The following is a 24,396-nucleotide window of genomic DNA, read 5'->3' as shown; positions in this document are numbered from 1 at the left end:
GCAGTGCCATGTCCATACCCGGGATCCAAACCGGTGAACCCCAGGCCACCAAAGCAGAACGTGTGCACTTAACCACTGCACCACCAGGTCGGCCACCATAAGGAAAGGATTTTATTAAACCAGTTTTTTCAGCTAATAGAACCATAGGTTAGTTTGATTAAAGTCTCTCATACTATTGGACCCATTCTCCCTGCCTAAAGTTCAAAGTCCCCTAATAATCCCCTGTCCTTAACATTCAAAGTCCCCTAATAATCACACAAGACTCATACCTACTTATTCATTCTTTTTATTTTTACAAAGCATGGCAAAATGAGGAAACAAATGACAGGTTCTTAAGAATTTTCACAATGGAAAACCACCCTGACTATCTCTTGACTTTAGGGATCACAGGTGGCTAAGTATTCTTTTAAAGTGATTTTATCACAGAAGAGTCATCTGAAATGGTTCTCATGGTGGGGGAGAGGAAAGACAAGAAATCAACCTTCACAATTATTTAAAATGACTTAAAAGCTAAACATAATATACATAGTAACTCCTTTGTCCTAGTACAAAAATAGTGCCAGAAACTATATATTTGTTCAAATATATTGAAAAGGTATAAGAATACAAATAGATATTAACAGTGGCTAGTGATGATTCATAAGGGTTTTTTTTCTTAAACTGTAATAGAAATTTATATTTTCAACTATTTACATTGCTGTCAACAACATTCATTAAGACACGTTTACACAGGCTTTTGAGAAATATATGGAAGGTCAAAGTGAGCTTTTAATGCTTTCTTCCTCGCTCCCTGTGGTGGAGCAGAAGGGGTCCAAAACTGTGCACAATTTAGCAGTCTAAGAGAACTCTGAGTACTCTCTACCTGGCCAGCATATGGAAAAATAACCTAGACAGTGGAATATATGACTCCTTACATAGGATATTCTTTAAGCTATCAACAGGCCAAGTGATTCATACTTGCAAGAAGACAGGATGTTCACTAACAGATTCTTAATAAGTTCCAGGTAAAGGTCCCCAGAAAACTGTATAAAATATATGTTACAGACGAAAACGGAAGTGATAGAATGTTATTTTCACCTTCAGTCAGCAGGATCAGAAGCTGGTTAAGTCTCTTATCCAGCCTTTCCTGCAGAGACTGTTCCGTCTCCGTGGCTGAGCACAGTGCCTGACATGTGGCAGGGACTCAATAAAAGGTGGATCAATGCATGTCTGATGCTGAGCAATTAAATTATACCACCTTATTTTAACTATAGTTGTTCACAGGAGAGGACAACAGTTACTCTTTTTCCCTTCTCACCTTAAATCGATCTTGTAAAAACAAAACAAAACAGCACTGCTTGTGATGGCCTGTAAAATTTTAGGAGTACAATCTGGTGAAAAACACAGGAAAAGTGAAATCAGATTGGAGTAGGTCTAACATCTGTGCTCTAATGCTGAAATAAAGGCACTTCACTGCTGGGCATTTTACCTGTCTGTCTAGAATGTTACCTGTGACAAGTTTCCTCCCAGAATCCAATATCTTCAATATATTGGCATACACTTTCTTATCTCCAATACTCCTATCAAAGGACACTATTCTTCATAATTATGAGATCAGTGGTGACATCATCATCATCCAGGGTTTGTACCTTGAGGTGAGATGCTCAAAGAGCTCTACATCTCACAGTCAGCAGCGATCTGCCTGAGAAGGTGAATAAATGTACTGTGTTTGCGTTTTCAGTCTTGGAAACTCAACATAAGAAATGACATGTGGGATTAGATCACTGTGCTCTGTAGCCCAGTATCCCATTTCTGACAGTGGTCTCCAGGGCCCATTAGAGCTGACATAATAGCTGCCTTCCGTGACATCCTCCTTGAAGACAAAGACTTAGCCCAAACAGAACTCCTTTAATGGCACAACTTATTAGGCACACAGAGGTTAAGGGACTTACACAAGTTCACACAGGACAGCGATTGGCAAAGACCAGTCCTCTGAAAAATATAAGGCCAGGCAATTTTTCAGACATCTCCTAACAACTTAGTAAAATAGTGGGGACTTTTGGGGCTGAAAATTGAAATGGTACCATGTTACTCAACTATAACTAAAACAAACTACTTTAGGACAAGAACAACTTCTTACTAGTTATGGGTAATATAAATATAGGGTAGGGTGGAGGAAGACTATATATTTTTTCCAACTTGAGAAGATACTAGAAAGGAAATATTCACATAAGAACAAAAAATTTGGTTTGTGCCCATGTACCAGATATTAATTCATGTATGGAATGATTTTTCCTAAAAATTAAAAATTATTTGAACCAACAAACCAGTCCTAAAAGAGTACTCTTCTTCTGTATGAACTAAAATATCCAACAATAAAATAAAATAGGCATGGCATTGCCCTTCTTTTAATTTCTAAACCAGTAAAGTAAAATAAACCATTATCTAAAGGCAAACCAATTTCTAATCTAAATATCTCTTCTTGCTTGATACAATGACACACATACAAATCCTCCATACATGGTCTCTATGTTTTTAAAAATCTCAGTGACATATGTTAGAGGGGTCTAAACAGACTACTAAAGTATATGACTACAGATTTCAGCATCACTGCTAAATCATGATGTGTATGAAAAAAAGGTTATTAAAGACTGAAATTCTTTAAACAATTTTTATAAACTAAGGAATTATGTGTGCATGCATAGGTGTATACCAGTATGTAGCTACATGATTTTAGTGACAGTCTGTGTAATTTACACACCAGTGTCACCAAGAGGCAACCTTACAGATCTCATCTGTATGATGTAAAATAAAAATAGAATAATATCCTGAAAAATACAAGTATTACAATAATAATACATACAGCATTAAATAGGTGATAACTTTCTAGACTATCCTTTACCACTACAAAGTAATGGCAATACAATACAATTTGTTTGCGCTTTATTTTTTACTTGAATGGCAAGAAGAAAGCCACATTATGTCACTATACATATACGCACTCAGAATTTTAAAAACTTAATAAACATATTGAATTTTAGGCAATTTAGAGAAAATATGAATGGAAAACATGTTTTAGTGACAGGTCTTTGAGAATGCTGCATTACCATATCCTCAAGAGATTTCTGTCTAAATTAGAGATAGAAACTCAGAACTTTTTTTAGTAGAGGAAGGGAATTAACAAATCAAGCAAATACCTCCCTACTCTCTCCAAGTCCAAATGTTTCCATATATTTGGAGCAGGTTTTCCTTTCCTTAACCAGTTGCTCGACTCATTTCCTACTTCTCCAATATTGAATGCATGTCAATTTAGGGGCACACATGTACAATGGGAATCCACTTAAATGGGCTCAAATTCTAAGGAAACGTTAACATTTTCTAAATGTGCTAAAAGCTATGAGAAGTAAATACCACCAACTGTGAGGTCAGGGCCAGTGTTTAGGATACACACCCAAACTTCTGTGATTCTGGGTTGACTAGTCCTGCCTCTAAACCAAAATACGGCAGTTTCTCAATCACAAACTCAATACTGCTAAGTTTTATTCACAGGCCTAAGGTTTCTTACCTTACTGCTCCCTCAATTTAATTTTTGACTCCAATATCAAGGATAGCCCTTTGCTGTCCATATAATTAAAACTTTTCTCTATATTTTGTTTGACAAAGAGAAAAATGATGATCTATTTTGTACCCTCTTATCTGTAGTTGTATCTCACTCAGGTCAGTGCTCCAATTATCACTTTTTTCTCGATTTCCCGTTGAGATTTAAGCTGTTGACTTATAAGGAGATAAAAGATGAGGAGGCTATTGAAAAAAGGAAGTTCAGTATTCAAAACACTCACTGACTCTCAAAAGGGTCTTCCAACAGAACGCTTTTCTTCACTGACAGACATCCATGGCCGTTCCCTTCTTGGAACACACTCATCCCTCCATAGTCAGTGACTGGATCTTCTCAAAAGGTTTCCCGTGCTTTCCATCAGCTGAGTTAGACTGAAGACACTTGATGGGTAGCCTCCGGATAGATGTACTGCACCTAAATGAGAAAGTTCTCTCCTGCCTGTTCTCTAACAAACACAGCAAATCAATTAAATAATACTTTTTCTCTATAATGCTGCCTCATAGTACTTTCCATTTGTTTCGGTTTTAACTTTTTTTCTTACGGTAATACTTTGTTGACAAATATACTCCAAACCCCTTAAAATCCACTCGGCCAGCATTTTTCTCTATCCTATAAAGGTTTTAAATGTCACAGAATATATTCAATTTGCTCCTAGCTTATTTTTGAGAAAGATTCCGAACATTCTTTAAAGATTGGTAATTCAGAAAACACAAAGCCAATTATTTAAAAGCTCCAAGCAGAAAAAAACAACCTCAGTGCAAGAATGCCACTTGCACTTTGCAGTACACAAAATATCACAAACAGTGCTCTTATCCATGTGCTAAGAGTGGGTGTTGTTGAAAATCTCAGTTCAGTGGCATAAAACAGATATACAGAAGAAATGTAATAGTCCCCTAAAAACATTTCATGCTATGCTTTCAAAACTTGTGCAAAAATAAAAATACAGCAGTGGCAAAGTATACACCAAATCTGTACAGTGTATAGCAAAACTGGCATACTGCAGAATCACCATCCGTAAACTTCAACTCTGCACGAATAGGCCGCTCAGTTCCGCTTGGCCTGGCTGCTTTCCCCATTAATCAGCATCTTCTCCTGTTGTTCTGCAAGAGCCTGCCATTTTTGCCTGTTCTTTCTGCAACCATCTAGCAAAGGGAAACAGTCCTTTGATACATGGGTCAGGGCCTAAAGAAAGAAAAAGAAAGCAAACAACTATATGGAAGCCAGGAAATAAGCCCTCTCCCCAGTCCTGTACCAAAGGGCCACATGCCACACTAATTTCACGAGCAGGCCCACTGTTGGGGTTTTCACAAGCTGCGTGAACACACACAAGGATCATTTATGAATGATTCCTCTTAAGCTATACAGACAAGGAGTACATGCTGAGAGACAGAGCAAACGCGCACATTCCAAAATAACATAACTGAGCTACGGCGACAGATCTGTGTGGAATCGGCTTTGCAGGGAAACAGTACTTTTGCTTTTATGTAGTACAGATGGCTATCCATAAGCATGACTGTATTGGGAGCTGCTTACTTTTTATGTTCTTCTACAAAATGGTTTTATACAATGTACTTAAAAAGATTTCACCCAAGATTATAATAAAGATTAATTTATAATTCTGTGTGGCATTATTATTTACCAACTATAGTGCCATAAATATTTAGCCACAAGAATGTTCACTGCAGATTTCTTTGTAATAAGGAAACATTGAAAATGACTTAAATACCCAATGACAAGGCTAAGGTATATTGTGTTACTATTTTGCAGCCATTAAAATTGTCATAGAAACATATGTGAAACAGAAAGATGTACATTATATTATGTTTTGCAAGCAATTTTTGTTAAATGAAAACATGAAAATGTCCTAAAGCATATACTATTGACAGAATTATCTTAGAGTAGTGGAATTCTAAGTGATTTTATCTTTCTTTCTTTTTTTCCCCCCTAAATTTATTTATTTATTTATTTATTTATTTATTTATTTATTTGAGGAAGATTAGCCCTGAGCTAACTACTGCCAATCCTCCTCTTTTTTCTGAAGAAGGCTGCCCCTGAGCTCACATCCATGCCCATCTTCCTCTACTTTATACATGGGACGCCTACCACAGCATGGCTTGCCAAGCGATGCTATGTCCGCACCCGGGTTCCAGACCGGCAAACCCTGGGCCGCCGAGAAGTGGAACGTGCGCACTTAACCGCTGCGCCACCGGGCTGGCCCCTGAGTTTATCTTTCTTGTTACTTCTCTATATTCTTTTATTTGTCTATAATATATTACTTCTATAATAATAGTAAAAAGATGTATCTATCACATAGAATTCAACAGCAAATTCAAATAAAATGAATCCTTGCACAGACATGAAATGTGGGAGGATAAAACCTATAATGGGTGATCTGATTGTAATTTTGACTATATTTACAGGCATGGGGAAAAATCAGGAGACTTTAGTATCTTCAACTAAGGAACTCTTAATCCAATCAGTAAGATAAGATCTGCTATGGAAAGAATGAGATATTTAAGGGTGTTTGAAACCCTATTCTAACTGCCCTTCTGCAAAGGAGTAAACAAGCAGAATGCCAAAAAAGGTGGGGAGACAGTGGTACAGAGGCCGGACACCCGATGTTCTTTTGCTTTTGCTGCCTCTCCTGCCCACTCCTCCTCTTCCTCTCCTCGTCAGCCATGGCTTCTTTATTAAATTCTTTCGATGGTAGAAAACGGGACTTGGGTGAGAACTGGACTCTCGATAGAGTTCTCCCACTAACTACCTGCTTGGGGCAAGTTTTCCATCTCCCTGGAAGATGAACTTTATAGATTCAATTACCGAATCTATGAAATGTCTGGATTAGAAGATTTCTAGGCTTTCCTGTGGTCTTGACATTCTGTGATAATTCCATGATAAATGTTCTTTTCCAAAATAATTAAAACTTAAGACATTTTCCTGTTTAAACTTTTAAAGACAAGGACATTATCTATTTTTTGTACTTGGGGCATAAACATCTAAGCTAGGAAACTGGATGTTTTAGGGATAATATCTTTACCTAAAACAAACAAAAAAACCCCACGCCAATGGGTGTATTGAAATAGGAACCTACAATATTTTTCTAGCCACCTTCTTTTAATCCTCATAAAAATTTTCTTAACAATGTTAAAGCCACACTATGACAATGAGAAAAAGTTGGTAATTATTTTTCCTTATCTAGGCCCAAACTTAGACTTAAAAAGAATATGCTAACAGAGAGAAAGCACCATATACCTCCTTGAGGGTAGTCCTGGCACATAATTTTTCTTAGTATTCCCTATATCAGTTTGTTGGAGCCTAGCACACAGTTGGCACTCAAAAGATAGCTATGCATTGATGAATTAAAGTTTTTGAGAAATAGTAAAAATAAAACGTGTGCCTTGTTCAATGTGAACAGCATGTTTATCAACAAAATAAACAATCCTGATGATAATTTTACTTCTTGTTTCTTGACTAAGAAGAAAAAAATATACACCTAATGTTAATTGCTTCACTTTACTGTAGGTTTTAATTCATAACACACTCTAAGTTTAGCAAGTCTAGTAGTTTTCATATAAATACCTCATACAGTTGTAAGCAGATGGCATCTATGAACCCAACTTGCATATTTGGGATTTTGTTTTTCTTCTCCCTGTTCATTAGATCCTGGAAACACAGAAATAGACACACACACGGATCTGCATTTACTTAAAGAACATAATGCAAGTTGACTCTAAAAAGATGAATCACTGGGTTAGCTGAGGAAGGCGATACCCGTCTCCTGAGCTCTATGAGACTCCTGTACTCCCCACTGGCCCAATAATCAGGAAGACCCTGATCCTCTCTGTCTTGTTCATTCTATGACTTTCCCCACACTACCCCCAGAACTGATCCTGACCTAGACTTGATCACTGACCTAGAGTCAACCACTGACTTAGAGTTGACCACTGACCCAGACAGAGTTCATCATTGACGTAGAATCAACCACTGACGTGTATCTGGAGAGCACACAGGCTTTGGAATTGTCTACTGATGTGAAATCAAACACCCTCAGTTTTGTGAAAGAAGCCACTGAGACCACAGCTGATTATAATTCAGTTCACACAGAGCTTTTGGAGTGCAGATTACACAGACGTCACTGCTGATTATTCCAAAGAGTTCATGCCTGGAGCGCCACTCAACCCAGCACCTCCATGGGAAGAAACGAGTCTGTCTCAGTGCTTGTTTCAAATGAAGCAAATTCTCCATTAGCTGTGACCAGCACTCTGCTACCCACCAGTTTCTAAGAAGATTCTGAGCTTCTGAAAAAACCTACCATTACATTATAGAAGACAATAACCATAAAAGACTAATGAGAGAGAGGATGAAACCAGCTGAGGGAACAGAGCAGCGTGGGGGGAACTGCACACAGACAGGAGGGGCATCGCTTAACCACGTCCCATTTAGTATGGGCTACATCAATGTTCATTTGAATTGAAAAAATAAATGACTCTATGCTTCATTTTCAGGAAAACTTCATTTCAAAGGACAGAAATGGTTTGAGAAGAATCTTTTTCTTGTATTTGAGATCGATACTCTATGTAAAAGGCAGTATCTATCAAAAGTCTTTAAAATCTGTGTTCCCTTCAACACAGCAAGTCTGGGAATTTATCCTAACAAGATAATGAAAAATGGCACACAAACATTTTGTAACATAGATGTTTATAGTGAACACTGCAGACATTACCCCAAAGGAGGTGGGTAAATATGGTTACATCTATTTCATGTCATCATTATAAATAACATATAGAAGAGCATCTGTCAGAATGAAAAGTAGCTTATGATATTCAAGTGGAAAAAGCAAATTACAAAAACAGAGGTACAATATGATGACCCAAAGAGTTTTTTGTCCTCTTATTTTTTTTCTGTAATAAACATATATAATTCCTCTAATAAAAAAGTTTTAAAAATAAAATGAGGAGAAATTGCATTCCCCAGGAAAGATCTCATAGAAGCATGAAAGGAAGTCTACAACAAAAAATGTATTTGAATAATTCCTACCAACAGTCTCGTACTTACAGCGGGCTCTATGTTGAGCTCTTTTCTCTCCCTGTCCCCTTGGTCAAAAAATTCAGTCGCTACAAGTTCTGCTATCTGAAATAAAGAACAGACTAAATTTTGGCAATTAAAAGTATATCACTGTAAAACAGATTCTGAATGAAGATTATCAAATCTGTAGCTTTCAACCACATCAGTAAAATTAAAATAAAGCAGTAATGACTAATAGAAATTATATTTCATTACAAAGCCTAGAGTTTGTAATCTTCTGTAACTAAGCAGAGAAAAGCAACATGTTATTTCAGCTCCAGCAATTAGTGGGGAAAAAAGTACTGTGTGCCCATCTGTATGCATAATCAATGAGATATTTATTGAGCACCTGTTATACCAGGTGCTGTGAAAAACACAGTATCAAATAGGTCCATATACTGTGATTGATTGGTATGCCTTTTAAATTTCTTTTAATCTACCAGGTCCTCCCCTCTCTTTTAAAATTTTCTTTATAATTTTGGTTTTTGTTGTTGAATAAACTGGGTTATTTATCCTATAGTTTCCCACTGTCTGAATGTTGCTGATTGCATTCCTGTGATGAAATTTAACGTTTCTCTGTACCTGCTTTTCCATACACTAAAGGCTTGATTAGATGGAGATTCTCAATTTTTTTTTTGGCCATGACTACTTCATAGGCAGTGCTGTGTGTGTACTCCTATCAAGGCCTATGGAGTGTCTGGTTGTCTCTCTTTTTGTGATATTAGCAACCCTTAGTGATCTTTGCCTAGATCCATTAATTTAGGGGCTACAGAAAGGGATATTCAAAGCAACCACTGCTTTTTCCTTGATGAGCTGAAATACAATAAAGAGGAAATTCCCCACATCAATTACTTAGTTACCCTAAAGTACAATTCTTAAAAGGAGAAATGCTTGATTTCGTCCACTTTACTTACCATTTTAAAAATAACTTGATTCTCAAGCATACACCAAAGATGACCATGGAAGGTTTTATTATTTTTATTATTTTAAACTCTTGGACTTAAACATATTTATTGTATTTTAATCTTTATTGATGCTCAAATTGTTCCATTTTGGCCAGTGGAAGCTTATTAAGTTGGCTTCTTTGTTCTTTTGACATAACCTTATCAGTCTTCAACAGCTTCCTTGCTTTCTGCTAAACAGTATGTTCTAGGCTCATCTTGTACATTCCCTGCGTTAGAACCGCAATCAGCCATTTCTTCCTGGAGCCCTTGTTCCTGTAAGTTGAGGTATTTGGAAACCTCAACTGGGCAAAAGGTTTGTTCATTTCTATTAGGTTGAACCATTATTTTTAAGTCCTTGTAGGGTTTGGAGCTAAGACACAATCTAAGTCCATACAATATTTCCAGTTTGAATTCAGGACTACAGGACTTCTGCATACTCTTCTCCATCTTAGATCTTTATCTTTCCCCTCACACTGAAACATGAAAACACGTTTCACACTGAAATGTATTCACAACAACAGCAATATAATTTCTTATATGCTTTTATCCCACATCATCCAGAAGAGTGATTGAATATCTATACAAAATCAACACTAAAAATATGATTACAGAAAACAGTTTTCAGGGCTTTTTTGATAATTCTTTTTGTTTTTAGGGTACATCCTACTAGAGATACATAGTCAAATTACTGTTTTAATGTTACTTGGAATGAAATAGTCCCTGTCAGTGTGGTTTTACAAACAAAATCAGGTTTGTTTCATTTTAATTTTCAAAGTTTAGTGATTTTTTTTAAATTCAATTTTATTTTATAGTAATAAAAACTATTTACATGGTTCCAATGTGAAATCTACAAAACAAGAACACCCAAGCAACTCTGGCTTCTATCCCTATTCCCTCAATCCTATTCTCTTCTCCCCTATAGGAAATCATTAACTTTTTGTAGCTAATCCTTCTGGATTTTTAAAATGTAAGCAACTATGTACATATATACCCCCTTCTTAGATAAATGGTAGCATACCATACACATTTTTCTCTACCTTTTTTTTCACTTAAAAACATATCCTTGTAATCACTCCACAGTAGTATACAGATACTCCTCATTTCTTTTTACTTATTTATTTATTTTTAAGATTGGCATCTGAGCTAACATCTGTCACCAATCTTTTTTTTTCTTCTTCTCCTCAAAGGCCCCCAGTTCATAGTTGTATATTCTAGTTGTAGGTCCTTCTGGTTCTGCTGCGTGGGACGCTGCCTCAGCATGGCTTGATGAGCGGTGCTAGGTCGGCACCCAGGATCCGAACCAGTGAAACCCTGGGCCACCAAGGCAGAGCACGCAAACTTAGCCACTCAGCCAGAGGGCCAGCCTCCTCATTTCTTTTTATAGTTGCATAGAAGTCATTGTGTAAATATACTACAAGTTATTCAATCAGTCCCCTATTAATGAATATTTGGGTTATTTATTTATTTATTTTTTTAAAGATTTTATTTTTCCCTTTTTCTCCCCAAAGCCCCCGGTACATAGTTGTATATTCTTCGTTGTGGGTCCTTCTAGTTGTGGCATATGGGATGCTGCCTCAGCATGGTTTGATGAGCAGTGCCATGTCTGCGCCCAGGATTCAAACCAACGAAACACTGGGCCACCTGCAGCGGAGCGTGAGAACTTAACCACTCGGCCACGGGACTGGCCCTATTTGGGTTATTTCTAATCTTCTTGATTACAAAAGCACTAAAATGAATAGCTGTGTGTAAATATTTTTTTATATTCTTGCCAGTGTATCTTTGGGATAAGACTTCTAGAAGTAATGGTAAATGAATATGTGTATTTATATACTTCCAAAGGGCTGTAGTATTTGGCATTCCTTGATTTCCCGCAGCTTCCCCAACAGAGTATGTGGTAAAACCTTTGGATTTTTGCCAGTTGAACAATTGAGAAATGGTATCTCAGTGTTGTTGTTTTTTTAAAAAGAAGTAGAATTTACATACTGTGAATGCACAGATCATAAGTACAGAGTTCAGTGTATTGACAAATGCATATAACCAAGTAACACACACCCCATCCAAGACATGGAATATTTCTATCACCCCAAAAGTGCCCTCATGCCCCTTCCCAGTCAATCCCTGCCGCTTCTTTCCTCCTTCCCCTCACAACCACTATTCTAATTTCTTTCACCATCGGTTAGTTTTGCCTATTCTAGAACTTCACATAAATGAAAGCACAATATGTATTCTTGTGTGTCCAGCTTCTTTTGCTCAGTATAGTGTGTGTGAGACTCAGCTACATTGTTGCGTGTGTCAGTGGTTGGTTTTTATTTATTGTTGAGCAGTACTCCATCGTATGAAGGAATATACTGCCATATGTTTAATCCATTCTCCTGTTGATAGATGTTTGAGTTGTTTGCTGTTATGAAATTCTGTACAAGTTTTATTGTGTCAGTGTAGTTTTAATTTGCATTTTTTTCTTATGACTAAGGTTCTGAGAACCTTTTCAAGTGAATAAGAGCCATTCACATTTCTTTCTCTATCAACTTTTTTTTTTCAAAGATTTTACTTTTCCGGGGCTGGCCCAGTGGCGCAGCAGTTAAGTGCACACCTTCCACTTTGGCAGCCCGGGGTTCATGGTTCGGATCCTGGGTGCGGACATGACACCACTTGGCAAGCCATGCTGTGGCAGGTGTCCCACATATAAAGTGGAGGAAGCTGGGCACGGATGTTAGCTCAGGGCCAGTCTTCCTCAGCAAAAAGAGGAGGACTGGCGGCAGATGTTAGCTCAGGGCTAATCTTCCTCAAAAAAATAAAAAATAAAAAAATTTTTAAAAATAAAAAAGATTTTATTTTTCCTTTTTCTCCCAAAGCCCCCCGGTACATAGTTGTGTGTTTTTGTTTTTTAGTTTTGGGTCCTTCTATTTGTGGCCTGTGGGATGCCACCTCAGCATGGCTTCATGAGCAGTGCCATTTCTGTGCCCCAGATTCAAACTGGTGAAACCCTGGGCTGCTGAAGCAGAGCGTGCGAACTTAACCACTCAGCCACGGCAGCGGCCTTCTATCAACTTTTTGTTCAGATCTTTGACCTATTTTACTTTAGGGTGGTTGGCCTATTTCTTCTCTATTTTTTAGAAGTTCTTTATAAGAGATATTAACTATCTGTTAGATATAAGTTGCAAATATTTTTACCAGTTTTTCATTGTCTTGCACTTCACTTATAGTGTCTTTTTGCCTTGCAAAAGTTTTATTTTTTTCATCTTTATGTAATCACATTTATCAATGTTTTTCTTTATTGTTTCTGCTTGTCAAGCCATAGTTAGGAAACTTTTCGCACTCATAGGTTACACAAGAATCCACAAACATTTTTATTTAGTACCTGCATGGTTTAATTCTCTGCAATGAATTCTATGCTCCATTTGGAATTTAAGTATGCAGAGTAGATCCAATTTTGCCTTTTGCCATCTGGCTATGCAAGATGGGAAAATCATCCTAACATTATTTAGTAAAAAGTCTGTCTTTTCCCCAGTTATCTGAAATGCTATCTTTATTACATATTAAATGTTCTATGCAATTCTAGATTTTCTATTGTGTTCCATTGGTCTGTCACCAAACTGTTTTAATTACAGAGGCTTTATAGTACTGCTTTTTATGTCCGGAGCCCAGCCTCATTGCTCTACCTTTTCAGAGTTTGATTCAGAAGAAAGGATAAATGAAAGACGAGTTCCTCCCTCTTCCATTCTCTTCTCTATTTTGAAATGGGCATATAGTCCTATTTATTATGGAGCAGGAAGGTCTGTAAAGACCACCTTTCCTGAGTGCCCATGGAATGTCAGCTTTGGCACATGGAAAGTGCATTTCTGATCTTGTTGTCCCAGCATGTGTGTTTCATGAGATGAGCCTGTGGTTGCTGGGCTCCTTGACTATGCAGCTCAGAGCCTTGACCAACAGGAGACTGTCCATAATCTTAGATAGTGCATCTAGGATTAAAAATGCAGTCTTGAAAAAAACAACAACAATATACACATCACTGCATGTATACTCATCCCTTTTCTGAGCCGAGGGCCTTTATTGCCACTGCAAAATGTTATGGCAGTTACTTATTTAGAGAGAAGGATATATTTCTAGTCTCCTAGCCACAGGCCCTGAACAGATCCTTCCTGACATCTTATATCAACATTTCCAATATTTACAAGCTCCAGAAATGTTTAAGTTCTACTTGTTAATGCGTATTTAGAGCTGAGGTATAGCTTAGTAGACTAACCATAAGAAAAATAAGTTTGCTTCTTCTAATTTTCAAAGTTATTAAAGGAATGTGCTAAAAAAACACCCCTAAGTGAGCCAGAAGTAGTACTGCAATTAAAACTTATCAACACAGCTAGGTTTTTGCCATGTTAATATAGATGCTCTCTTAATATACCTTAGAAATCTTAGTAAGTGCTAATGAGTCTTCTAAAAAAGAAAACCTGTTTATATCCAATTATCTGCTTTTAACACTACTTAAAAATTAGATTACAAGTTCCAAAAATACTTCCAAAGCTCCTTTTAAGAGTAAAGACTTTCCTTATTTTGAGTTTTTAATTGTTATTTTTATTATCACTAAGCAACATACCCGTTGTTGAATAGGCCAGGGTTTTGTAATTGCAGAAAGATCACAAGCTGTCATCAGCATCGCTCTGTTAAGGGAAAAAGAAGCCCAATACTCCTATTTACTTTCGTGCAAATATATACTCTCAGTAAATAGTTACTAATACAAAAGTTAAATTAAAACTCTCTAAACTATAGGGATGGTATAAAGATTAAAGAAACAGAATTTATACAGAAGCATGACTGATACAGTGATATCAGAGTGTCATGGTTTTGGTTACCCAGTGAACTACTGGAATTTGACTTCAAATTGCCTCATTTAGCTCCAGATTGGCACAAGGAGAAAAATTATTAACCTTTTGGCAAAAACTTGCCTGCTATTATTTTTTCACTTTGGTTTTCCATTCTCAATGATAGTATGATGAAAACACACTATTACTAATAATTAACCATTGAAGGATAACATCAGATATCCTACTGATAAAAGTCCTAAGAAAGAAAGAATTGTGGTGGGTCATCCTAAGTGACTCAACAAATGCAGTAAATTCCATGTGAAAAGCCTTTAAATTACTCAACAGTATCTGCTGGAGGAAAAGAGGGAAACGAGAGGACGGTGCACTTTAGTCCTTCCCTTGTTAGAGAAGTGAAAACCATGCTGGACTCTGGGGTCTGTGACAAAGCACTCTAGAACCCAATATGTAACTATCCTATGAAAATGATTCTATCTTTAGCACAGTTTTCCCATGTTGGATCCAAATATCTACCATTTAATACTTTAGTTTGAAGAAAGGGGCAAAAAAGGCATCAGTGTAATACAGAAACACTCAAGGTAAAGGACTGTATCACTTGTCCCTCTGGGGAAACCCAACCCGGAAGTACATTCTCCCTAACCAGATAAGGCCACAAAGCAAACGGTTTCCTTCTGCTGTTCTCTCTCTTACACCGACTCTCTCACAAGAAATGAGTGCACCAGAGATTTCTAATCACTCTTCAAACCTATTTCATGAAAGATTTCAATAACACTTGCCGATTCAAATGGCCTCCCCAAAAGAAGACTGTCTACCTATATGAATGACCTACAACCCGAAAAATGACGAGTGCGAGGGGCGACGCTGGGCGCTAGACCTAGAGTACTTCTCCACGAGCTCGGAGGTCAGAAGAGTGCAGAAGCGAAAACCATGACAGACTCGGAACTGAGGTTGGATTTGTTTTTTGTTATTGAGAAAACTGCTCCCTAACCACAGTAGCACGTCTACACTTTTCTAAGGCACTGTTCTGAAGAACATGTTGAGACTATTAAGTGAAGCACAACTATGTAGGACAGACAGCTGGGCATTTGTATATTGCTTCCTTATAATTTGCATGTTTGTTTGCAGGCTAAGTAATATCAATCTATTTAAAGAAATGTTGATTTCAAAATTGTAATAGCACTGTCCTTAGTATTGCTGTGTCTTTCTTTTCTTTATTATTGACCTTTTGTTCTTTTTTTTGGTCCAGTTACTGCCATGGAAGGTAGTCACAGTGATAGCCAAGGGATGGTATCTGCAGCTAGGAGGGAGGGAAGGGGTGCAGATGAGGAAAACAGAAATCTTGAAGTTATGGCAGTGCTCCTCTGCCATCACTCTCAAGAGAAGTCAACACTTCACAGCCACCTTCCTGCTCCCACAACCTTTAGGATGCTATTTTCAGCTCTTCCATTACAAAGAATTGGGAATATGAACAAGGGAACCCTACAGCCTTGTACTGATACTCTACCACATTTTAAAGGTCCTTCTAGGGTGAAGGAGTGATTTATTCACTTAAATCTGCAAATGCCTTTCTTTTCAAGTAAATATTCATACTCAGCGCTTTGTACAACACTCTGGAGAATTCTGACAGCCTCTGAGATCATCACACTGTAACAAATAATTGCAAGAAAATCTGATAGTGATAAAACTTATTGGGTAGCACACCTTCAGCTTTAAGAATAGTAAACCTACTTACAAAAACAACTCCTTTTGATGAGGATCTTCCAAATTGAATTGATTTTTTCTTATAAGTTCAAAAAATTCTCCTCGCCTCCTTGAAAGTAAAGAAAAATATTTAGCAGTTATGATGAGTCCCCAGGCTCTTAGCCCTTTGGTCTACAAAGATTCATGGAGTAAATTTTGGGGGGAAAAAATCTCTAATGGTTTTTTCCCATTTTAGAATCCAACATAAAAATCATCATTTAAAAATCTTTAATGCCTCACTTTCCTCCCTTCTACCATTTTCTTTGGTGAAACATTAAACCTCACCTAGTTTTTAACTACAGAGCACAAATAATGGTCATTTCATTTCTTTCACATGATTTTAAGAAAATGAAACAGAATGAGTTAAAAATTTGATGCCAAGAATGATTTAAGAAATTTTAAGTGTATGGCATAATAAGATCTATATGGTTTCAGTTTAATTTCATATATCTTATTCATATATATTATAGTCTAGGAGATAAAATGTTTGTAATAATTACTCTATGTCAGTATAAAGTTCTGAAGTGCTTCTGAAGCAAAGAAAGACCAAGTAAAGAGTAAACTAATTCTCATTCAGTGTACAGTGAATACCTCCTATGTGCCCACATTGTTAACTATCTTGAGAAGTCTTCAGACATGAGTTCTTTTCACAGGGTTTAAAATAAATCTAGTCAGAGACACAAGGCAAACATAAGAAGAATGTATATAACAAAATTGACTGTATGTGATTGAGTACCAAAAATGAAAAGCAGGTTTCATAAGTGTTCAGAGGAGAGACCCATGTGGCCTGGAAAGGTTGCGAAGTCTTTGTGGTTACAGGAATTTTTCAAATTCTTGGTATTTTGGTAATCTTTATTCTGCAATCATTTTGAGTAGACCAAAGTTTATTATATTTTCTTTTACCCTAATTAACTTTAAAGTGCTCTAAAATCTAATGAAGCAGACATTTTTAGATGCAGTTACATTTAGATGTACAACAGTGGATATCTGGTATTTGATTTTATGTCTGTTCTCTTCTCTTAGTTTTTACTTCTTATAAGAGTGGCTAAAATACGGATGTGAATCCCTGTACAGAGGGAGAGAAGCCCAAGGTCCAGGGAAATCGCATGAGTGTGACTGCTTGCCTCCCCTCACTCCCACACATGCAGCAAAGATCTCGGGCCACCTGTGGGAAACTCATGCCTGCCCAAATGCAGCAAAGACTTTTCTCACTTTTAGAAAGGCAGGTTAATTATGCAAATACATGCATACATCACAAATCCCACTCTAATGCATACTTTAATTTTTGAATCAGTAACTTCATTAAAGTTCTACATTAATACTCTTTTTGTGCCAAAATCAAATAAAAAGAAACCAGATTTACTTGTCTGGCACTCAGCTCCTTTTCCTGTTCACCTGCGCTTGGATGACAGTATAAAGGATTGTGAAATGGTCAGAACTTGGAGGAGTGAAGGAAAGGAGGAAAAGCAAATGGCCTTTATAATCTTTAGATTGGACAACCTAGCTTGGCATGACTTTGAGATGGTTATTTGCTTTGTACATAGCTTCAGAGACAAAGTAGTGGATAAACATCAGAAATAACTCTGTATTCTGTAATTTCTTGCATTAAGTCAGTCAAAGGAGTAGTCTTTTCTGGCTTCCTTTAAGAAACTGCTGCATGGTTTGATAAACAGCTTTGCCAGGACATTTGTCCTTATAATCTAAAAATTTCCCACCATGGATTTTCAAAGTCTGAAACAATGTAAACACTTGCAAGACCTGTTTATCTCAGGGTATTTCTTAAAACTTACTTAATGTACAGTGCTAGGTCTGTAGCTAAAATAGCTTGCTTGATTATTTTCAACGTGGTCTTATATTCTTCAATGGAGAGGCCACTGAGAATCTGATTGCCCTTTATAAAAGAAGAAAACCACCATTAGCACTCCACCTGGAAAAGCTGCTGACAAGAACAAAATCTGAAAATACAGTCACATATCTTAAACACATGCCTAGGATTCTGAACTCATGAATACGGAGGACACCTGCTTACTTAGAGTACATACCATAAAATAATGTTTCCCCTGTATGTTCCCACCGCCTTGTCATATAGGAAAAAACAGCTTCATAATGGTACATCTGCCTACAAAGGCATGGTTTTTCCAACTCTTATACTCCTTAGGCCTAAAACCTAATATATTTTTTTCCTTTGGGCAGGTTAATTGCTATAACCCAACACCAAGTGAAACACTGAAAAGTCAAAGCCATATTAATGATGTGAAGAACAGAGTGGTAAAACTTTTAAACAACTGATTATTTAAAAAATCATTTCTCAGGCTAGCCCTGGTGGCCTAGTGGCAAAGTTCAGCACACTCTGCTTTGGCGGCCCAGGTTTGGCTCCTGGGCGTGGACCTATACCACTTTGTTAGTGGCCATGCTGTGCTGGTGGCCCATATACTAAAAAATAGAGGAAGATTGATACAGATGTTAGCTCAGGGCAGAATTTCTTCAGCCAAAAAATAATAATTTCTCTATGGCTTTTGTAATAAATCCAGTAACATTTTTGGTGCAAATTTATATAATTTTAACTTAACCAACATTGAGAACAGTGTGTCTTCCTTAGGAACATGCCAAAATAGATGGGTGGAGGGCATGAGCCAAAGGTGTGCCTACTGGTGGTATAAAGCAAGCATGGGTTGAAACACCTATAAGGAGTATTTAAAAAGTGGAGTATTTAAAAAGTGGCTAATCCATATGCAAATTATTGAAAGTTTTCGCTACATAACCATTTTGTATTTCTTGCCTGTGATTTATAGAATAGCCACTTTAATCTTTCTCTAATCTTGAACTAAGTAAAACGTACCTCGGGTACTCAGAATATACTCAAAACAACATCTGTAAAGGGAATCAGATGTAGTTCCTAAATCTCAGGGCTGAGAAAAAATGCAAAAGCTTAGGAATGGGGTCTGGAGGCAAAGAATTTGTTCTAAGAAAGGGAAACTGCTGAGTGTGGTCAGCTGAAACGAGATCACTGGTTAGAGGATAATTAGACACTGAAATTGTGGCATATATCTAATTAATGAATCTGTGATTACAACCATAAACATTATTTTTAAATATTAAATCATTTTAGATTCTGGGCGAGACAGAAAACTATTCAGAAAATACCTTCTGATAGTTTTATTTATTTTAAGATAAAACCATTTCAAGTGGAAAAGGAAATGTCTTTTGGTGTTATATTTTTACTTTCCCTTCTAAAAGCAGAGGCTTTAAATTCTTGTGTATTGGTGCTTACAAAGACAGAATATACAGATAGGTCTACAACCAGATTCCTTATATGTTAAGTAATAACATATTACATATTAAGTTATGCTATCTAATAACAGAGGTAGCTATGATAGGAATATTGTTAAATATTATGCTTAAAAAAAAGGTTAGCGTATTTTCTTTCTTTAAAATGGAATAGGATATTAAAATGAAAGTTTTAGCTGAAGTGTAAAGATAGCAAATTCCAAGGAAAGTCCAGATGTTTCTGCTATAACTCAACATATACATTCCTGAAAAGTCTCAGTTCTGAGAAACTACACACTAAAAATAACATGGTTTATGAGAAAAACAGTGTTGAGGCAGACCACTATGCAACTTAATAACCAAAGCAAGACCAGATCAAGAACTGGTATATCTGGAGGTGACCTGGAAGCCCAGGCTGGCCAGTCTGGAGGCTGCCTCTGAGGGTAGGAAAGACGCACAAAAACAATCGAGTGGAAATGCTGGTTTGTGGGGGCCCAGGGAGAACGCAGAAGGAACTGGATTCCTGGGACACTGGGCTGGTCTAGGGCGGGCACCTCCCATGAGCCTTAAGCAGTCCAAAGCAAGGGAGCAAGTGCCCATTTTCAATATTCTTACAGTAGAAAGGAAAGGGCTGCATGAGCCAAAGCCAAATGGACAGTGTTTTCCTTTTTTGCTGAAGATCAAAAAGATCAACTCCCATAATTCTGGCACCATACTCAAAAGAACTTGTGTATGAGACAGTACAACTTGTACATTATAGAGACATCATTCACCTACTTACCAATCAGACATGAACTAATTCGTACTAAACAATCACATACTATAGCAAAATAGTCTGTACTAGACCATGTGCAGGATTTATACGGAGGCTGCTAAAATTGGTTGTGTAGCTCTTAACCCTTCACCCACACTGAGGTATTTAAGGAGAGGTGAGACTGTGTTCCCCTTCACCTCAAGTAAGGGCATGAAGTCCCTGCGGATGCTTCCTGTAGTTTAGTGGGGTGGGGTGAGCTACAGTGGACCTGTATCTGATTCCCTCAGAAAATCTAAAAGGCAAGACCCAGGCGGCTGGCCACTCTGATGGTGGCAGTGAGGGAGAGGCTGCTGTTATATGGGCCGGCTTGCATTCTCCGAGTTTTAGAGGCTTGGGGTTGATTTAAGTCCTGTCTTGTTCAAGAGGACCACAAAGAAGGCTAAAGAACCTTAGCAGAAAGGATCAGATTTCCAGGAGCTGAGGAAGGAGTCCTGTGATGATGAAGCAGACACAGATGATCACTCGTATCAAGGGAAGATCCAGTGGAAAAGCCCCACGATGAGGGCGCTGAGAGGGACCACGAAATCACCCACAGAAAAGCACTTGGCTCAAACACCTGTGAGTCATGAAGTGGGAGACACTCGTAACATTACCACTCCGGAGAATGTTCTTGCCCCTCCTCTGACCTGTTCTCCCAGTCTGGAGGGGAGGAAACTACTTGGGGCTTTGAGGGGAGAGGAAAGAGTTAGAAGAAACACTATGAAAGAGGCCAGCCAGGAAAGTTAGGGGAGAACCTGAAACTTTAAATCAAGTTCAAAATCTGGACTATTACACAGGACTGGACATTTGGTTTCTAACTTGAAAACTGTATACTGTGTTTTAGGACCTAAAGTAACTAGAGGGCTTCTCCTTACAGTACAGCGACCAGAAAAGTCCTGGGCTCCCTGAGTTTTCTTCTAGGGCTCAAGGATGAATGGCCCCACTGGGCAGATGTAAAGAGATGGAGGTAAACTTGCTTTCAGATTCCATGGCAGGCATTGTGCTTGTTCAACGTTATAGTTACGACTTCATTGTCTTATTATAAAGGTAATAGGTGCATACAATAGATAATGTGAATAATGAACAGACCAAAATAAGAAAATAAAAAGTACTGATAATTTAACTAGACAGAGACAACCATTGTTAATGCTTTGGTGTATATTATCTTATTTTCGTTGACAGAAATATGTCTAGCGTAGCATATCATATGCTTTCTTACATTGATAAATACTCATTTAACCAAGCTGTTGACTAGTTTCATTCCTTAACAAAACAGTTTGTTAATGGTTAGAAGTTTCAATAAAAAGAAGAAAACGTATTTGTCTTGTGAAAGCAAACCTTTGACAAAAAAAAAAAAAAAGCAGAATTAAGTGAAAGCCATGAAATACCAGTTGTGTTTGTTTCTAATCTGGAATAGCCAAATAAAGGTGTGTAACCCGATTTCCCTTATCAGGCAACACTGAGACAGTATTGGTTGTCTAGAGAAGTGAGGCTGTGAAGACCTCAAATGTTTTGGCTTTGCCTTCCTTACCCAAAAAGGAATAAAGCATGCTCAAGAATTTATGATGCTGGGAATAAATCCAAAACTTAAAAATAAAACTGAATTTATAAAAGTCTCTTAAAATTCCACAACCATAAATTAGGTACTTACTGGACTGTTAAGAATCATCAGGCACTGGTCAAAATGATGATGCTCCATGATTGAATGGCAGTAGAGCTGAGCAAGTGGGTGTTCACTTCTGAAAAATATTTTGTTGAAGAAAGAAAAAAGTTTAAAAAATTATCAATTTCCCCAACATGTCAGTTTATCAGTTTTTTATTATTATTAGTTAGCTAAAAAAGAGGCTATTTCACAAAATTAAACTAACAATTTTCTCTCCTTTTCCTGAGAAAAGAGTGAGGTAATCTCTGGGAAATATATATAAAGAGTCAAATTATTTTCAAATACCAGTGTAACTGCCGCCCGTTCAAAGTATGAAAAATTTCATTAGTTTTAATGTTGATTAAAATAGTAGAAGGAATAAAGACAAAGGACTAACTTCTCTAAACATGAAAAAAAAAACCTCTGAAATAGTTGTACCGATAATATTTTTCAATTTCAAAACTGCAGTTAATTTAAAATCTGAAACAAATTTCCATGCTAGCCTTTTATCTGAAACAAGGATGATGGTCAGTGTATTCATGTGTGCCTACATATAAGAAAAGAGTTGACGGAGGTGCAGTTCACTGCGGTGTGAGTGATGAAAGGCAAGGAAAAGGGGGGCATCCCCCAGTGAAGGAAGTCAGTGCACATCCCCCTCTAAAGGAAAGAGGGAGAGAGCTGAGTTAGAACCTCCCCACGTGCCATCCAGGTGACTTCAGTGTGGGACATCCTGGTTGCTCTCTAAACTGAATCAGGGGAAACAGCAGAGATGAGCTGGCTGAGTGGAGAGAAGGGAAGGGATATGACACTCAGTTCATTATATGTAACAGACAGTCACAAATCAAGTTCTAAAGCATGACAAATCTAGTCCTCCACCTCATATTTCTCATGACCCTTCTTCATATGTGAATATAAAGTACAATTTCCACTATTTCTTCTTTTTAAAAAAAAAGTTAAAGTTCCTGAGAATCTCTGTTCGTAAAATTTATAGGACAGGGATTCATGAATTGTAAAGCACCATACAAGTGTTAGATAATACAACTAATTTGTCATTTCTTTATACTTCTATATGAATCCTTATTTTACTTTCCGTTTAATTTGTTGAAGATAAAGAAGCTACCCAAGATGGAAGAAATGTAACACAGGAAAAAATGAGTAGAGTGAGAGAAGCTTAAGGGAAAACAAACAGTAAAATGAAAATAAAGGTAAGAGAATGGGTAATCTCATCTGTTCCTATGGTTAATCTACCACCGACATTGCTGACTCCAAACTGCTATTTTTTGTTGTTGCTCTTGTAACCTTTCCCAAATTAACTTGTCTGCTTGTTTTCTTTGCTCCTTCCATATTTAGTGAGTGGTACTGTGGGTCAGATACTGTGCTTATCAGTGGACAATGAGGTGACATGGGATGGAGTAAAATAAGATTTTAAAAAAAAATTAAATTTGCTGGAATCAAGACTGGAAATGCATGGAGACTATTGGGAGTTAGTTAGGAGACTACTGGGGAACTGTGCCAGTAACTGAGATAAGAGTCTGGATTAGAGTGACGGAATCCCCAGTAAAGAGAAGCAGAGTTATCTCAGAGCTGTTCCAGAGGTAGACTAGAGACTAGGTTGGGAATAGATCCCGATGTTGGGACCTAAAAAGAAGGGGAAAAGTATGAAGGCTAAATTTCTGTCTTGTCATTTACTGACACAGGAAAAAAGGGAGAAGATGACTAGGGATGGGGGATGAAGTGGGGAGATGACTAGGTGAGTGCTGGATCTGTTGATTTTAAGGTCCCTGAGGTACACCCAAGTGGGTATAACTGTCTGAACTCAGGTCTGGGCTGGAGATACCGATTTAGAACACAACATGCAGATGGCAATCCAAGCCATGGGAGTAGATGAGACAATCCAGGCAGACAGAGTAACAGAGGGCCTAGGATAAACAGAATCGATGATCTCCCTTCTGAATCCTGCCTTGTATTCTATATTCTCCATTTTGGCAACAGCATTTTCTCCTCACTCATACTAGATATGCTGAAGTCAACTTCAGCCTAACAATTGCAGCCTTCCTAATTCGCTCCACTTAGAAAAGGAGAAGCTTCTAGAGTATCTGTTATTTTCATTTATATACTTAATTCAGGACATACAGCCAGGTGTTAGCTGTTTATAAGTCTATTACCCTGTTAGGTAAACCTCTTGAGTTTGATCAGATTTGTTTTCCTTAATGATAACAATTGCCATTTACCGAGGGGCTATATAACATTTCAGGTACTGTGTTAAGTAGTTTATATTAATTTTTACAATACTTCTGTATAAGAACACTGCTCACCACATCAAAATCCCGAGCCCCACCTCCTACTCCAGCCATTCACATAGCGTCCAGTTTCCTGCACGTTCTAACAGACTTCCTGCAGGTGCCACTTAGAAGGTGCCTTGCCCTGGCCCACGGTGAATACCTTTCACTGCCGCCTTGCAGTTCTCTGACCCCACAGCTGGTGCCCACAGGACTCTCTCTCTGCACTCGTGCTTGTTCAGCCTGCAGTGTGGA

General features: G+C 37.6%; 1 protein-coding gene across 3 annotated transcripts in view; it reads right to left on the bottom strand.

Moving 5' to 3' along the window:
• Nucleotides 1–270: 270 nt before the first annotated feature.
• Nucleotides 271–24,396, bottom strand: part of PDE5A (phosphodiesterase 5A) — a 129,705-nt gene continuing 105,579 nt past the window's right edge. For all 3 annotated transcript variants that reach the window (XM_070609227.1, XM_070609228.1, XM_070609226.1), the window contains exons 15-21: nucleotides 21,872–21,959; nucleotides 17,951–18,051; nucleotides 16,153–16,230; nucleotides 14,195–14,258; nucleotides 8,651–8,725; nucleotides 7,175–7,258; nucleotides 271–4,777 (exon numbers count right to left, since the gene is read on the bottom strand). In XM_070609227.1, coding sequence (XP_070465328.1) covers nucleotides 4,640–4,777; nucleotides 7,175–7,258; nucleotides 8,651–8,725; nucleotides 14,195–14,258; nucleotides 16,153–16,230; nucleotides 17,951–18,051; nucleotides 21,872–21,959 — 628 coding nt within the window. In that variant the 3' untranslated portion in view covers nucleotides 271–4,639. The remainder of the gene's footprint in view (nucleotides 4,778–7,174; nucleotides 7,259–8,650; nucleotides 8,726–14,194; nucleotides 14,259–16,152; nucleotides 16,231–17,950; nucleotides 18,052–21,871; nucleotides 21,960–24,396) is intronic.

This window comes from Equus przewalskii, chromosome 2 (assembly GCF_037783145.1).
Source record: "Equus przewalskii isolate Varuska chromosome 2, EquPr2, whole genome shotgun sequence".
Lineage (NCBI taxonomy): Eukaryota > Metazoa > Chordata > Mammalia > Perissodactyla > Equidae > Equus > Equus przewalskii.
The sequence above is the reverse complement of the archived record's forward strand: the minus strand, read 5'-3'. Positions and strand labels throughout refer to the sequence as shown.